The sequence below is a fragment of the Corvus moneduloides genome, chromosome 11 (genome assembly GCF_009650955.1).
Source record: "Corvus moneduloides isolate bCorMon1 chromosome 11, bCorMon1.pri, whole genome shotgun sequence".
NCBI classification, from domain to species: domain Eukaryota; kingdom Metazoa; phylum Chordata; class Aves; order Passeriformes; family Corvidae; genus Corvus; species Corvus moneduloides.
This window is the reverse complement of record NC_045486.1, coordinates 10,966,086-10,981,594: the sequence shown is the minus strand read 5'-3', so window position 1 is coordinate 10,981,594 and position 15,509 is coordinate 10,966,086. Positions and strand designations below refer to the sequence as shown.

The following is a 15,509-nucleotide window of genomic DNA, read 5'->3' as shown; positions in this document are numbered from 1 at the left end:
AGGATCCTCATCATTAGTTCATAAACTAAAACCAACACCACATTTTTAAGGTCTGTTCATCATCTGTAAGTGCATCTACAGGGAATACTGGCATGGAGTCTTATGAATCAACTGAGACCTTTTTACCCACTTGTCCATCCTTCTGCTCTTCTAACTTAAAAACACTGTACTATATAGCCATGGAGCCTAAAATGAGCCTTCAGGTCAGCTGATAAAAATCAAAACTCTGGCCCAAACAAAAATAGAAATTAACATTGCATCAGACATTAATGTGAGTTGCAGTTCAAACATCATGTGGGGGAAAAGGGACTGAAATGTCTGAACGTGCATCCTGACAGCACGTGCACTCAAGGATCTGAGAGATCAAGAGCACGTTTTTAATAAACTGGAATATCAGGAAATGAAAACAAATGTTCTCCTCCATTGACTAGGATGTTTGCATGAAAGGAAGACATTAGCATGCAAAGTGGGGTGGAACACTGACCTGCTCATAACCACCAGGCCCACAAGGAGACCCTTCCCCTACTGGGTCTAGCTAGTGGAAAGGAGTTCTGAATCAAAGGCTGGTTCATTTATGTGAGTGTCTGTGTGACAGATGACACCAGTGAAGTGTGATATAATAAACCCATTACTGGAATTCACTGGGGGCTGGAAGAATTGTGTATGCCTGAATTAAGTAACTGGTTTCTATGGCAACATGTTAAGTGTGCCTTGCACAGAAGACCTGTTCATTCTCTGTTTTGTATCCTGTGGTGATCTCTTTAGGGACAGAAGTCCCCAGCAGTGCCTTTTGTCAAAGATGAGTGGACCCTCTTTGTAGCTAAAAGACATTTAATCACTCTTCTAAACACACTCCACACGGTGAATGCCAGACCAAGACAGGTTGTGCTGGATGCAGTTCTGTCTCTTCAAAAGCCACCAGGTTGTTCAGAGAGAAGCCACAGTCAACCCTATGGAAGGTCTTCTGCACTGATACTGAAGCCTCTGCTGCCTTTCTCCATCCACATGGACTTCCTGAGCAACAGCTGTGGCACAGGGGGACCACTTGCACCCAAGCACCAACCCAGGCCTGGGACAAGGCTCTGGGTGGGATGTATGTGATCCTGTTCCAAGGACCTACACTTTTTGCTGCCTTTTCTCAAGCTTCTCTTTTACTGTATTCATGCCAAACCTTTTGATAAACAAAGAAGTATCCCCTGTGCACACACACACCCCCACATCCCTCATTAAGTGGCAACATCAATAATTCAAGAGGTCACTGAGGCTTCAGTGACTTCTTAGAGTTCTGATCTCGTATGGCAGTGGGGTCATTGGAAAGAAACCTGCTCAGCCCATCACAAGGTTGAATTCCCAATAGCTGAGATTCAAAGACAGGGTCTTGCACTTCAGTGAATTATCCAACAGTCGTCAGGACTGGCCTCTGAAAGTTGCATGATGCTCAGGTTATTCCAGCTTCCAGCTGGGTTATTCCAACTTCCATCTGGAAAGGATTCCAGGAGGGATTAGTCACTAGTGTAGGTAAGTGCCTGATTGTTATGACTAGGGCTGTCTGTTCAGCGTTTCATTTAACCCAAACTGCAGAGCAGATAGAATGCAGAAGCAAGTTGAGAGGAAGCAGTTAACACCAGCAGTGTAAACAAGCTGATAGCACTGCCAGGCCCTGCTTCCCTGGAGGAAGAATTAAGGGGCTCAAGGATTTGTCTCTGAAGGGAATTTGAACTGACTGAGACAAGTCCAGCAATCCCATCCCTGGCAAGTGAACTTGAGGAGGGCATCAGGTGTCCTACTCTGACCTGGTTTTCAATGAACCATTTCAGAAACGTTTGGAACATTATAAACCAGCCAGAGAGAGAGCAGTGGGGGTTTTTAGCATTGTTTCTGCATTTTCTGCATTTTCTGAACACACAAGGCAGCGGATATCAAATTATTTTTTCTTCTCACCTTGTTTGATAAAAACCTTAGTGGAGTTGCAGCCATTGCTTTTTTTTTCCAAGTCTCAAGTGTGAAAAAAAAATGGTTGCCTAAAATGCTATGAAACTTAGTAATTTGTTATTGTAATTTCCAAACTCCAGGCAAAAGAACACTTAAATGTTTGCTCTACAGTTGTCCACACATCACTGTCACGGTGAGATTTTACATTTAGCTAAACCTGTTCATGTGTAAGATTTCAGCCAAGACTTAGAGATATAAGTGGCTCCACTTATAAGAAATGGATGTTCTCCCGAGAGAACACAACTTGGTTGATGTGGGTTGACAATGAGGGTGACAGGTTGTTTTAGCTTTCCCTCACAATCCAGCAAACAGTGAAATGAGTCTCCCTGTTCTCAATCCAGTTCCCAGTCAGGCTGTTGCATCTCAGAACTCTTTGTGCTGCCCTTTGCCATTTCACAGCAAGTACCATCCCTCGCAATGAAAAAGGACACTGCACTTTGTGGGAGCCTGGAAATGTTCTCACACCCCCACATAAGGTGCTGTTATGTAGAATGGATGGAGTTTTGCCCATCCCCTGTATACAGACTGAAAGCTGAAGGGTTTTCTGTCAAATAATTTAGATTTTATGTTCCAACTACTTCACCTGTCTCATAGAGGATACTGCTTGTCCCTACAACCCTTGCCTTTCTGCATGGATATACATCTGCAGATAACCTGAACCTACAGAATACAATTTGTTTGAGGAAGAGAAAAAGTCTGCATAGCTCTTCAGATTTGCCTAACTTCAATTATGCCATAATCATATTGGCAAAAATGCCTAAATATTAATATTAAAATGCCACACCAGCTGGATTACTGGAATAACCTCAAAGCAAATGCAAACTGAAGGCACATCAATCCTTTCTGATTTGGAGAATACAGAATGAATTCAAGATGCCACTGTCTTGGTGGTAGCTGCGTTCATCCAGATCAAAGAAATCCAAAAAATCAAAAGCACAATTGCTTCTTTGACAAGCTACCATATTCTATACTGGTTTCTAAGCTTTGTTCTCTGGAAGGACCGAAAAGCAGTGGATCTTGACTAAAAAGCACCATTCCATGAGTTGTCAGAATAGACTTTCTAATGGCTGAAAGAATAGTTAGACTTTGTGCTCCAAACAGTAAATCAGAAAAAAGACTACTTCTTAGTTAAGGCTACTGTACCACAAGATGGAATTCCATCAAATAAATCAGAGGATGTAGGCCACTGGGTAGGAAAAATTCTGAGACAATTGTTTACTGTTCCTTTAAGAACAAAGTCAACTCACATGAAAATCTCTTAATGAAGAGCATTTAGGAGTGATGAGAGCTTTTATTGCAGCTTCCTTCTGATGGACCCAGTATAAGCACACAGACATTTCTGACCTCATTAACCTGATTGTGTGCAACATGATGAACACAGCTTAAGGATGATTTGTAATATCAAATTCTTGCTCTGCATGAGGATCTTCTTTTGTAGGAGGCCACGCATTGGCACTGCCCTCCATTTATGATTCATATTCCTTGACCTTAGGCTATGAGTTTGCAAGGGGGAATATTTGTTGTGTCCACATCTTTTCTGGCTAATACTGGCTGGAAGATCAGGTTAAGAAAACAGAATTAGATGCATCAGGAATGGAGAAGCAAAACCTATGGCAAGAAATCAAAAATCTGAGACACTGTCTCTGAAATGAAGATGATCTCTTGATTGGTGATAAAACAATGTGAGGCTGTGTCAGCTTGTGTATAGCAAAACCAGTCATCTAACAGTGGCTGCCTTTTTTTGCTTTGCACACTTACAGCATTTTCCAGATTTCCTTGCACTTAGGAAGGTCAGGAGAGGACAGGGTAGTGACCATTTTTTTGAGGCGCAGCTGATTGACTTTTGAGAATGAGAATGACAAATATGCGCTCGATGGCAGATATGCAGATAAGCATGAATGTCCTACTCAGCATTCGGCTCCAGTGCCAGCTCCTGATTATAAGAGAAACTCGTGACCCAGGATGTATTTCCACAAAGGGTTAAATTACAGAGGTGCTGAACACCCTCAACTTCCACCCAGTTCAATGGAAAGATTTCCAGGGTGTCCCTAAGCAGACTCAATCACCATCAGATTTTCTTCTGCAGCTGCGCCTATGCTACTTTTATGACAGCTGCATACTGATGTTTAGCGAAACAACTGGGAGATTTCAGGGCAGTCTGATACAGCAAAAAAAGAACAGAGCTTGCTACCAGATAAGAGATTTCATCAGATGAGAAATAGCTTTACAATGAAAAACATGGGAAACTCTTTTCAAAGCTTGCATCTTAATTAAAAGAAAACACTTCTTTTTCATTATACTCTCTTTATGTCTTTTACATGAATGTAATGGAAAACTGAAAATTCACACAGTATCTCTGGGAAATGAAAAAATAATATTATTTCTGCCTTTCTGCAAAAGGCAGAAGTCAAATGTCTATCTGTATAGACAGAATTTGCTTCATAGGCTTTCGAATTACAAACCTTGTGAACTGAAATAAAAGGAACAAATAACACAGTGAAAAGGTGGAAAAGGTGGAAAAAGTGGAAAGATCTCTTCCTACAGCTCATGACTCTAGGAGTTAACTAATACTTAGATCCATTTATAATCTAATCTTTAGTACATTCATGCATCAATGGATGAGATGGCCAGACTCTTATCTTTTGCCTGTAATTACTAAACTTACATCTATGAACATCCATCTCCAGGAATTCTCATTGAAATTTTCCAGATACAAGTTTATTAATATTTCTCCCATTGCACAAAGTACTTGAATACCCATATCCCATTCTTACGGAAAGAAAACAATACATAAAACTGAGTTTCTACTGAAATCAGTCCAGAACAGCATTAGACCCTCGAACTTGCTGAGCAATTGTGCTGGGGCTATGACCAAATAATTGCATTCCCAACTCTGTATTTTTATTGAAGTGACACCTTTTCCTTTTTTAAAGAAATAAAATTCTTTCCTAAATCATGCAAAATTATCGACCCATACATATCTGTCTCCTAATTTAGGATCTATTTTTCCTTAGGGAACTATAAACCCGAACACATTTATTTAAAACATAATCATGCATTTATTACACAGAAAAAAAGTTTAGGGAGTTGGTTTTGTTGGGTTATTTATTTATTTATTTATTTATAGTTAAGTTATGCATTTATGCAAAAGTAATTCCTGGCATGTAAGGCAAGATACCAATTCCTTTAAAAAATTTTATCCCAATCTAGAATTACTTGAATCAATACATACAGTAGACTAATGAGGAGAAATTATGGATACTAACATCTTGTTCTTGACAGTAGGGCAAGCTATATGTTAAGGAACCACTTTATGACTGGCACTCTAATGTCAGAAGAAACATTCAATCAAGTATTAAAAATGAGGCAAGAGATGGTGATTACCTCATATGATTTCCTGTGCCCAATAATTTTAACCACCAAAATTTCAAGGAGAATGGGACATCCAGAAGGGACGAGAGACAGAAATTCCATTTTCCAGTTTTATGCATATGTGAAATAAAACTGCTAAATTGATATAAGTATGAAATAAAACTGCTACCTCTGTGCAAAATGTAGCTCACCTAAACCTACTTCTATTGGCACAACATATCTGCTGATCAAAATGTCTTTGATTTTTACAAAGCTGAGGAAGGTTAATTCCTTACTGGAGGTTGCATCCTAGAAGAACATTTAAGTGCAGCTCCCAGAAGACCTCGCTAGTGTTATGTCACCCAAATCAGATCTTTAACACTTAACAAGACTTGCCTTGGGAGAAATAAGGACAAGCAAATCTAGTCTCACCGGTGAGCTTATTCCAGACAGAAATGTCTAATGAATTAATCATACAAGCAAACTCTTGTACCTCAGCTGGAATGGAATACTGTTTTTGTCTTAAAAGGATGCCACAATCCCTATGGGACTTCCAAGCTATTAATGTCTCTACTCACAAATGATGTTCAGTGTTCTAATGGGGTATGGAAAATGCCAAAGCAACTCCTCTCAAGAGAGGCAAGGCCAGAAATGAAAATATTTGCAAAACAATAAAGCCACAGGAAACCAAACCTTTTTCTAAGCTGTCAAGCAAAGAAATAAGAAACAAAACAGCTTGGTGAAAGCAAGTGGCCCTTTGCTGAGAGAAGAGCCCCTGACAGCTGCTCTTTGCCTAAAGAACTCAGTGCTCTCAGAATGCCAATTAAGACATGGGGAGGACGGATAATTGACTGGAGACCCCAAAATACGAATCCATCTGTTTAAACTTGTCATGCCATGTACAAAATAGGTTTCTAGTAGTGCACAGTATTTTCTTTACAGTTACTATAATACAGTGCAAGACTGTTGCTATCAAGAAGATGTATAGTGCCAGAAAGTAAAATAAACCTTTTGGCCATTATCTGCTGATTTTTTCCAGAGAGACCCAGTGAAAACTCTTGTTCTTCACCTCATTCACCCCTCCTCTCTGTCTCCTTTGAGGAGTCCCATAGCTGTTCACAGCTGGGATCTCTGGCACAGAGATGCGAGGCCTCTTGCCCAGCCTTGTATAAGGAGGTCACTGGCAGGACCAGAGCAGATCCTGCAGAAACCAGTGCTTTGTCAATTACCTTTCTGATGTCTATTTTCTGTAGCAAAGTACCTCTAGCATTTATGTTCTCAAGCCACTTATCTGGTGGCTATCCTCTGGAGATCCATCTGAAAGGAGATACCATTTTTACTAAGCATGTATATTAGAGAAACCATAGACAAGAATGCTAAGTGTGAGAATAGAGCTTGTAAAAGCCAGTGACTAAATAGACTGCTTTACCCTCGATTCCTCTGGTTTATGCTAATTTAAACAGTTTCACAGGGACTTTTAACCATTCTTTGAGATCTCTGAACTCAGCAGGCTCTGCAGAACTGTTCCACCCAGTTCTCTGCCTTGGTCTTAGTTTAACTGACCACATGGGAAGGAGATGTGTGTGTCTGTACACAATCAGGCACTCTGGACTCTGAGAAGGCACTCCACCTCTGTGTGGTCCACGGGGGACTGGGGAAGAGAGAGGGTTCATGAAATGGTTTCCACTAAAATCTCAGATCATCCTGGATTAGGGGAACTGGACAGATATGGGGATTTGGTCTTTGTCCTGTGAATCCATCAGTAAGGGGAATGCTGGTCACCTGGGCAAAACAGAATGAGCCATTTGCTTATGGTTCCGTTGACCAGGGGAATGTAGACATAGGGGTGGAAATGCTTGGGCTATTTTGTCATGGCTTCATTGGTCAGGGGAATGCAGGCACCTGCATTGCATAGCCTGGGCAATCTGCCCACAGCTCTATCAAACAAGGAACTGTGGGCATCTCTGATCCCACCAAGCAGGGCTGCTTGCAGCTTTGTAAGTAGCTGACCATATAAGAGAAGAGAATTAAAAGAAAAAAAAGAATAGAGCTTACCAAATAGAAAACACTGTGGACAGGTGGGAGAGGTACCTGAGTTCTCTGTGAAGCCTGCCAGCTGATCCTGTTAATTAAGGGGATTTCTCTTCCCATGTGCCATCAACATACAACAGAGCTATCTCCTAGGCATATACCACAAGCTCTTTTGTGGCTTCTGCAAGCAAAAAGGAGCAAAAGTACAAAATGCTACAAGTATTTAAACAGATCAGTTAACCAGGAAGAAAGAAAAAGAAAAAGAAAAACTGAGAGAGAGAAAGAAAGAGGGAATCCCTATGGAAACAAAGATTTCACATGGCTAATACTAAGAGAGTGAGTCAGACAGATACTGTGACCACTTATAAAGCAGGGCTAAAGAATCCCAAGGGCAAGTCCCACTGCCATGATGGAAAAGCTCAAGCAGAGGAGAAAACAACTGTCAAATTGGAGTTAGCACATCTAAGCCTGGAAACAGTGCTAACAGTTCTCTGTTTTGCTGGCAAGGACTGTGGTGCAGCCCTCCACTATCAACCTTTCCCAAAAGCAACAGAAACAAGCACACCCTGAGAGACAGAGAAGACAGAGAAGGATAGAGTGGTGATGAGCTAAAATACAATAGTCACTGTTAAACACCAAATTAGAACTGTGATGCTCAAAACCCAACTGTTGCTGCTCTGGAGAACTACCAAACAGCAAAAATGCTGTGACAAAAGTGTAACAACCTACAGACAGCCAGCAGGCACCAAGCACCTTGGGTGCTGTGAACTCACTGCTCTGTAGCTGCTTCTAAGGAGCAAACCACCTGGCTTTGTTTGCACACAGAGTTCTCTCAGTGCTCACTTGCCCTAAGCTGAGCTGTGTTTCCAGCATAGTTCAAGTGACCGAGTAAAAAGTCTGATCACAGTTTCCACTTCTTTCACAGATTAGTGCCTTAGTTTACCTGACTCTAGAACTCATGCTAAAGCCATGCTGCTAAAATGGTTTCAGAAACTGGGATCCATTAACACTGCAGTTATGCCAATAAACCTTGGATTTCTCTGAGTGACACTGTTGTCACTTGGCTCAGAAACATAATGAAGTGGACTTATCTTGTCCCTTGACATATTGGCTAAACTGCAAGAAGTGACAGGGCTCAGTAACGCCAGGGAGTGATGTTTAAATGAAGGCTTCTCCCATCTCACACCTGAGATGGCATGAAAGCAGGGACACAGTCACTTGCTGAGGCTTGGCCAGCTGGTGGTAACTCAGCTGTGATGCTCTGGGATCAGCCACAGCCCCACAACTGCTTATGCAGAGTCTTCTAAATAGGAACTACTGCTTTTTCCTGAAGATCATCTTGAGATATTTGCTGTGTTTGCAGAGTCCTGTATGTGTTCTGGGATGTCAACCTTGTCTCTTTCAGGTGATTTATCGTGCCTTAAGTCCGGCTAACAAGATTGAAGACCCTTACAGTCCTGAGGCTCAGGATCTCCTGAAGCTCACCAACCTCCGCCTGCTTCTGTTAAAAAGACAGGAATGTCCATGCCATGGCTCAGGAGTGGTAGAGAAACCCCAGAGATTCGCCCACTATGCTATTTATGACCTGATCATCCGGGGAAGCTGCTTTTGCAATGGGCATGCAGAGGAATGCGAGCTTGCCAACAGGACGGGAGTCATGGAGAACATGGTGAGTTCCAGACATTTACCGGCTTCCTAGACTTGCTACTTGCTTCTGTTGCCTCAGCCTAAATGTTTATTTTGTGTGTGATGCTGTCTCAGCCTCCCTAAGCCTATCTAAAAAAAGGGCAGCACAGTCAATCCACATTAGTGAAACCTACACCACTCTGGGAAAATATTTTCTATACTCCTTTCTGCAGTTTCATGCATAATAACTGCATTGCTAAAAACTCTGGACCTCAAGATAGCTATAAATTGAAAGTGGCCTTTGTCATTGGAACAGAGATTCAACCCCAAATATAGTGAATGAAATCTCCTATGCCTGCACAGAACTGAACTAATATCTTTGATGCAAAGTCTGCCCTGAGCATAATTTCAGCCTCAGATCTCAGATCTCAGATTTTCTGAGTTTGTGAGACATGAGCAGTCTGTCATACTTAGGGTTTCAGCCGTCACTTTTAGGCTTTCAACCTTCTGTGTTCTTGTTACTTTCATAACAGAGACAACAGTGTTCAGGATGTGAAAATAATTTCCACTCCCCCACTCTCTTATCCATGCATCTTTAAATGAGTTAGAATTTTTTTTAAAAAAAAGCCAAACCTTGTAGTAAAATTGTTCTGTAATACTTGGAGTATCCCTACCCTGTTCAGACTTTTATCTGCATTTGACTCAGGATGTGCACAAGAGGAGTTGAGTGTGAATGCAAACTCGGACATTGAAATTCAGAAGGAATGACTGATGACTCCTTTTTGATTTAGCTGCAAGCATTGTGTAGAGAAGTGTAATAACAGTTATGGGGAGGTTTAATCTAATCAAATATCTAGACACATACATCAGAGACGGAACTCAAGCCACTTTAAACTAGTCAATAAATATCTCTCCTGGATCCAGAAGTCTCTGTCTCTGTATTGGGTTTTGAAAACCCAAATAACCCTTAGAATTCTAGTCCCTGGTACACTCTGACATAAAAGACTCAAGAAAAACATCCTAAGCTAATTTCTGTCCCTTTAGATATATGGTACACTTGACATTTTGGCTTATGTTATTTTGGAATGTGCATTCATTGTCTTCCTTTCAACTTTTCTAGGTCCAGAGGTAGATATTGTAAGATAATTAGGACTGTATGACTTTCAAATAATTTCTGAATCTGTACCATCTGTGGTATAAATCCAAGATTCAGCTACACTATGTGATACTATCAGATTCAAACAATATAGACTCACTTAAATCATAACTGTGTGGAGAAAAGCTGTTTAAAGAGTGCATCATCCTTACTGCAAACTGTTAAATATACACATAGTGAAATCAAATAGATGAATAACACACTAAGTGAACGCAGCTGGTAGAAAAATAAACATTCTGCCCATCAGAAAAGGAAAACACGATATTGTGTATGTTACTAGCATAACCACTGTAAACTATGACTGGATATTTTTCCCACTGGTCACAAGGGAATAGAATCTTTTTGTGCCATCAATGACTTCACGGGGCAGAAGGTGAAATAGTTTTGATGAAATTCACTTCATGAGTGACTCATGTCCCAGGAGAGAGAGGGTGGATGCAGCACATGATTCACACAGATATTATCAAGTCTTTGACTAAGCAAGGATTCAAACACAGCTGTGCAAAAAATAAGAAAAGCCTTCTGTAGTTTTAACTGCCTCTAGAATGCTAGAAGAGGCCTGGAAAAGACCACAAGTGGGCTGGTTTGTGTCCTCACATAAATGTATGATCAAGCACACCTAAACCATTCACTAGTGAACACTTGTGGAATGAGATTTTCCTGACAAAGTACATTCAAGCTCTTCTTTAGTGCCCACCTAAATAATCTCTGCTGCAAATTAAGGTGATTCCTTCTTGTCCCCTCCTCCCCAATGACCAAAGTGAGCAGTTGATCCTCCTTCTGCAGATATGATTGAAAGGTTTTTACCATATCCTTCTTTAGGTTCTATTTTTTGTACTAACCAGAGAAGTGTGAAACCCTAGGTGGTAAAAACTTAAAATTCTACTCCCAGGTCACACAAGCCTGGAGTAAAGATGATCATGTTACTGTGCTCATCTTTTCTGTGCTTTAGACATTACAACCTAAGTCTTTCTCAAATACAAAAGAAAACCCACTCCTGGAAGATCCAGTTCCCTGGATCCTTTTATATTTTATCTAATACTTACCAATGATGCTCTTGCAGTGGTGATGGGAGAGTTCACATAGGTCCAGATCTCAGGGTTTGGTTTACACAGCCAGCATGAGAGAGTTTATGTAAGTGTGTAACTTCTTGGCTTGCAGTACAGTAATCTCCTTGCCTACAAGCAGGAGGAAAAAGCCTTTGCTGTTGAATACCAATGATACAGTTCCTATCAGCCAAACTACACTGCAAAAAAATCTTTGCCATTTTGCAATTTCTTGGCAGAGGAACGGTGCTCTGCTTTCAGTCACATGGTAATGGTGACCCACACAAAACAGGGTGTGGAAAAGATGTTACAAACAAGGCACATCCAGAAATAATCTGATTCAATCCACAGGCCACATCTAAAGGTACACATAGGCAGAACAAGTCCCAAGACACAGAGTTTTAATTGTGAGTGGTGTGGATGATGTCACAGATTGAAGGCAGAGCAGCTTTATGTTTCCTGGGCTGCTGTTAGGTAATTAAATAAAATGCCGCAAAAAATAAAGACCTCCACGGAAAGTCTTAAGTAATATGAGTTTCAGCCTCTTAATTGATCATAGTCCTCCTATGATGTGTTTATCTTCTGTAGTTAACAAAAACAAAACCAATTTCATGTAGAAAACAACTGTAATTGTTTGACATGGGATAGGCCCAAAATCTGAGATCATTCTGCACTTGGGTCTTATTAAGTTGTAAGTCTGCTCTTCTTACTCTGAGAGAAATCTCTTCTATTTTAATACTACTAAGACTGCTAAATTGATACTGCATGGAGGCTAAATAATGGAGAAAATTAAAGCAAATTTCTTGATGCTTTTGAACCAATATTTTTCAGCACTATTTTGGAGGGACTGGATGATCTATGGGTATCAATGATGAATTTATCTGTCACTTCAGTCAAGGCAACCTACTCAGCTTCTGGCTTCTCCACTGAGGCTGCCAATAAGAATTGCAGCTCTGGGAGAAAAAATGTCACAGATGCCACAGTGTCATAGCAACAAATGGATACAAGAAAACTGCAGATTGTAAACCAAACGTCCAAATGGTGCATCATTCCTCATAGCTTGAAATCCTACGTTGTTTCATGCATATTTCTAGTCATAAGTTTGTGAAAATACAGCGAGATTCAAAATAGGCTCATGGGATCCAGTGAAAAAATTATCTGACCTCTTATTTTGGCAGCAAACCAGTAATAATTACTCTTTCTGTGGGCCTTTTTTTTTTTAAACAAGCCATGCACCCACTTCAACACAACTTATCTAGATGGCATTTCCTGTAGGAACTACTGAGAATATCATGTTGGATAGGAGGAAAACTTTGAGAAATGAGGATGGGAGCTGTAAATAGGCAAGAAATTTCAGGACAAACATATCTTGAATGTGGGGTTTGTTGCTATTGACAGTGATGTTTTCTTGGCTTCCTCAGACCAAAAAGAAAGGAGACACAGAGATGTCATTCCTCACCCAACTTCAATAGCTTCTTAAGGTAGCTAAGGGCAGTATTCTCTTTTCTGAATATAACAGCCTGCATTTTTCAAACTCTTACAAATACTTCCTCGGACAATAAAGGAAATTATTGAGATAGTATTTTGCCAGAGAAACTAGAGAAGCTTTTTGTTTTTAAATGGGGGGCATCAATATGCTGTTATAACTGCCAGGACCCGGCCGGCTGAACGCATCTAGTCTTGTTCTATGGTTGGATGCAACAGAACATAATCCTGTCCAAGGTATTGACACTGCAGGATGTACAAAGTTATGTGTGTCTCCACAGAGCTGTCAGGTTTAGGATCTGCTTTGATGACCCATTTTAGCTGAATCCAGAGGCGCTTCCAGAACAAAGTTTACAAAGCAGAAAGTGCATATGGACAGAACATAGAATCTAGACCAAAGTCCATCTTGTTTGCCAAATATTTCACAATGCTCTTTCTAGCCCGTGAGAAGTAAGTATGGAAAGAGGAAAGCAAATGTGGATTAAAATGTTTTTGTATAAAGCATTAGGGTTTTTATTTTTACTTGTTAATTATTGGTACCTACACTGCCAGGAAATTCTTACAAGTGGCCTCGGATGTTTCTTTTGCTTCTTTATCCTGTTTACAGAGACAAACTAGACTCCCTGTGGGCCTGATCCTCCACAATGAAGCAAATGGAAAGTTTTCCACTTACTTCAAAGGGAGCAGGATCTGGTTCTAAGTAGGATTCCTTGTTTGGCATAATGAAGGTTACATAAGGTAAAACCTGCTTTTTCACATCAATTTTCTAGGTGACCAGGCTATGGTAACCCTTGAAAATATTATCTACCTCCTCTTCAGGTATCTTGTGCAGTTCTATTCATAAGCCCCAGCTAAGTTTTCACATTATCTGATTCCAGCTGTGCCCAGAACTCAGAGATGCAAGACATGCCATTCACTTTCAGGAGGTTTGAACAGTGGTATTTACTCATTATGCTGTGATTCAGGCATTCACTTCTTAAAATACTGAGTCTCTTTCCCTTTCTGCTTCCTCCATTCTTAAGACACTCACCAAGAGCTGGTGACCTGCTGCAATTCAGATGCTGCATTTCAGCCTGACAGCTGTTTATCATGCGCAATTTGTTACAGATTGATAATGGAGTTACTGGCACCTCAGGCAAAAATAAGCTTGCCTCCAAAATCAGTAATAATCAAGGTAGAATTCAGAAAGAAAACAATAAGAAAGCAGAATGAAATATGGACTGAGGGACAGCCAGGTGTGTGTAAAGCCTGAGGGAGGTGAATTCAGGCAGAGGGTGGAGCTGTGTCTTGAAACTGTCACAGGCTGAGTGATATCCCCTCACATGAAACATGAAAACATGAATTTTGTACCCCTTCCTGTCTATTTATCCTGTTTATCTCTTGTTACTGTTGAAAAAGTTCTTAGGGATGTCAGCCTGAATACTCAGCTAAACACTATCACTGATTTTTCTCCACCATTACCAATTCAGTGAATTTGGAACCAGCAGCAGCTCATTCACTCACTCACTGCTATGGAGATCAAAACCTGTATGGGCTCAGTTGGCTCTGCCACAAGTGTCTACAGCTCTACTTATCCTTCAAGTTCCTGCAGATGTAATTTGCCAAAATCACCAAGTATGAGCCAGAAACTCAGTTCCCTCAGAAAACACCCATATGTGTACTAGTTTTCAGACATATACACGTGTTAGACCTTTTCCCACAAAACAGCAAGTGAGAGAGGAAAATAATGGCTTTTCTCATTCCTGATTAGAGCAGGAATTTGAGCTGTCCATCTGCCCACAGCAGGCACTATAATCTGGGACTTCCTCCCAAATCACTGATTCTCTCTGCGACTTTGAAAAAGTTGAAGGAAATTTTTAGTTTGGCCTCTTGTAAGTTGTATGTGCTCTCCTTAGGACTTGATATTGAAGGATTTCTTATAAATCTGCATGGATATGTCTTTTCATTGGAGAGACCACAGAGCCCATTTGAACTGTAAGAGAAACAAAGCAGAATAGCAGACACTCTTTCATTTACCCAAGCAAAATGACCCAGGAAGAGTCATTTTACTACAAGCAGGTAAAGGATAGCCTCTGATGTCATTGAAAACTGCTGTATCCCAAATTTCTCTGATGACATTGCAGCGTGAATACAGAGTCCAAAGGCAAACATTTTTTCCAAATCAGCAGCAGTTGCTCTGACCTGGAAGGCTTCCAAATTTAACCTTCATACATTAGGAAAAAAGCCCCCAAACAGACTGAGAGTAGCCCAGGAGGAGGAGCAACAACCACAGCGTTTACTGAAAGGACAATAGGTAAAGAAACTAAATGGGCAGAGAGAAAGTGAGAGGCTTCAGGTATTTATACAAAGCTGAACAGAGTTTAGAAAAATTTAAAAACTGCAGGACAAAGAGGTGGAAAACTTTCACTCACTTTCTCAACTGTGGATCAGAATTCAGGTGAAGCAGCTTTGTGCAGTCAAAGGTGACTAAGTACCATGTAATTTCTTGGAATGTTGCATGAAAACAGGATATAGTTCTACACTATGTGCTATAAATCCATCCGAAGTTACAGAGCTCTGTGGAAGAACTACTGGATGAAATTCATGGCTTAGTATAGCAGGTCAAGCTAAATGATTGGAACTGATCATCCTGACATTAAAATCCACAAAGCTGTAACCTCCTCTATGTCCTGATTCAAAGCTGCTCAGGGGGTTGATGTATAAATCAAAGCCTTTGGCAACAACACCAGACTTGTAACAGCATGACTGTACTGTGAGACAGATGAGGGAATTAATCCAGATTAAAAATACTAGTGCCAAGGGAAAAAAACCCTTGGTTTAGC

The 15,509-nt window shown here is 40.7% G+C and overlaps 1 protein-coding gene across 2 annotated transcripts in view; it reads left to right on the top strand.

Moving 5' to 3' along the window:
* The window catches only part of LOC116449567 (netrin-4-like), a 48,050-nt gene that overhangs the window by 11,334 nt on the left and 21,207 nt on the right, over window positions 1–15,509 (top strand). For both annotated transcript variants that reach the window (XM_032121205.1, XM_032121206.1), the window contains one exon: window positions 8,780–9,043. In XM_032121205.1, the coding sequence (XP_031977096.1) occupies window positions 8,780–9,043 (264 nt within the window). The remainder of the gene's footprint in view (window positions 1–8,779; window positions 9,044–15,509) is intronic.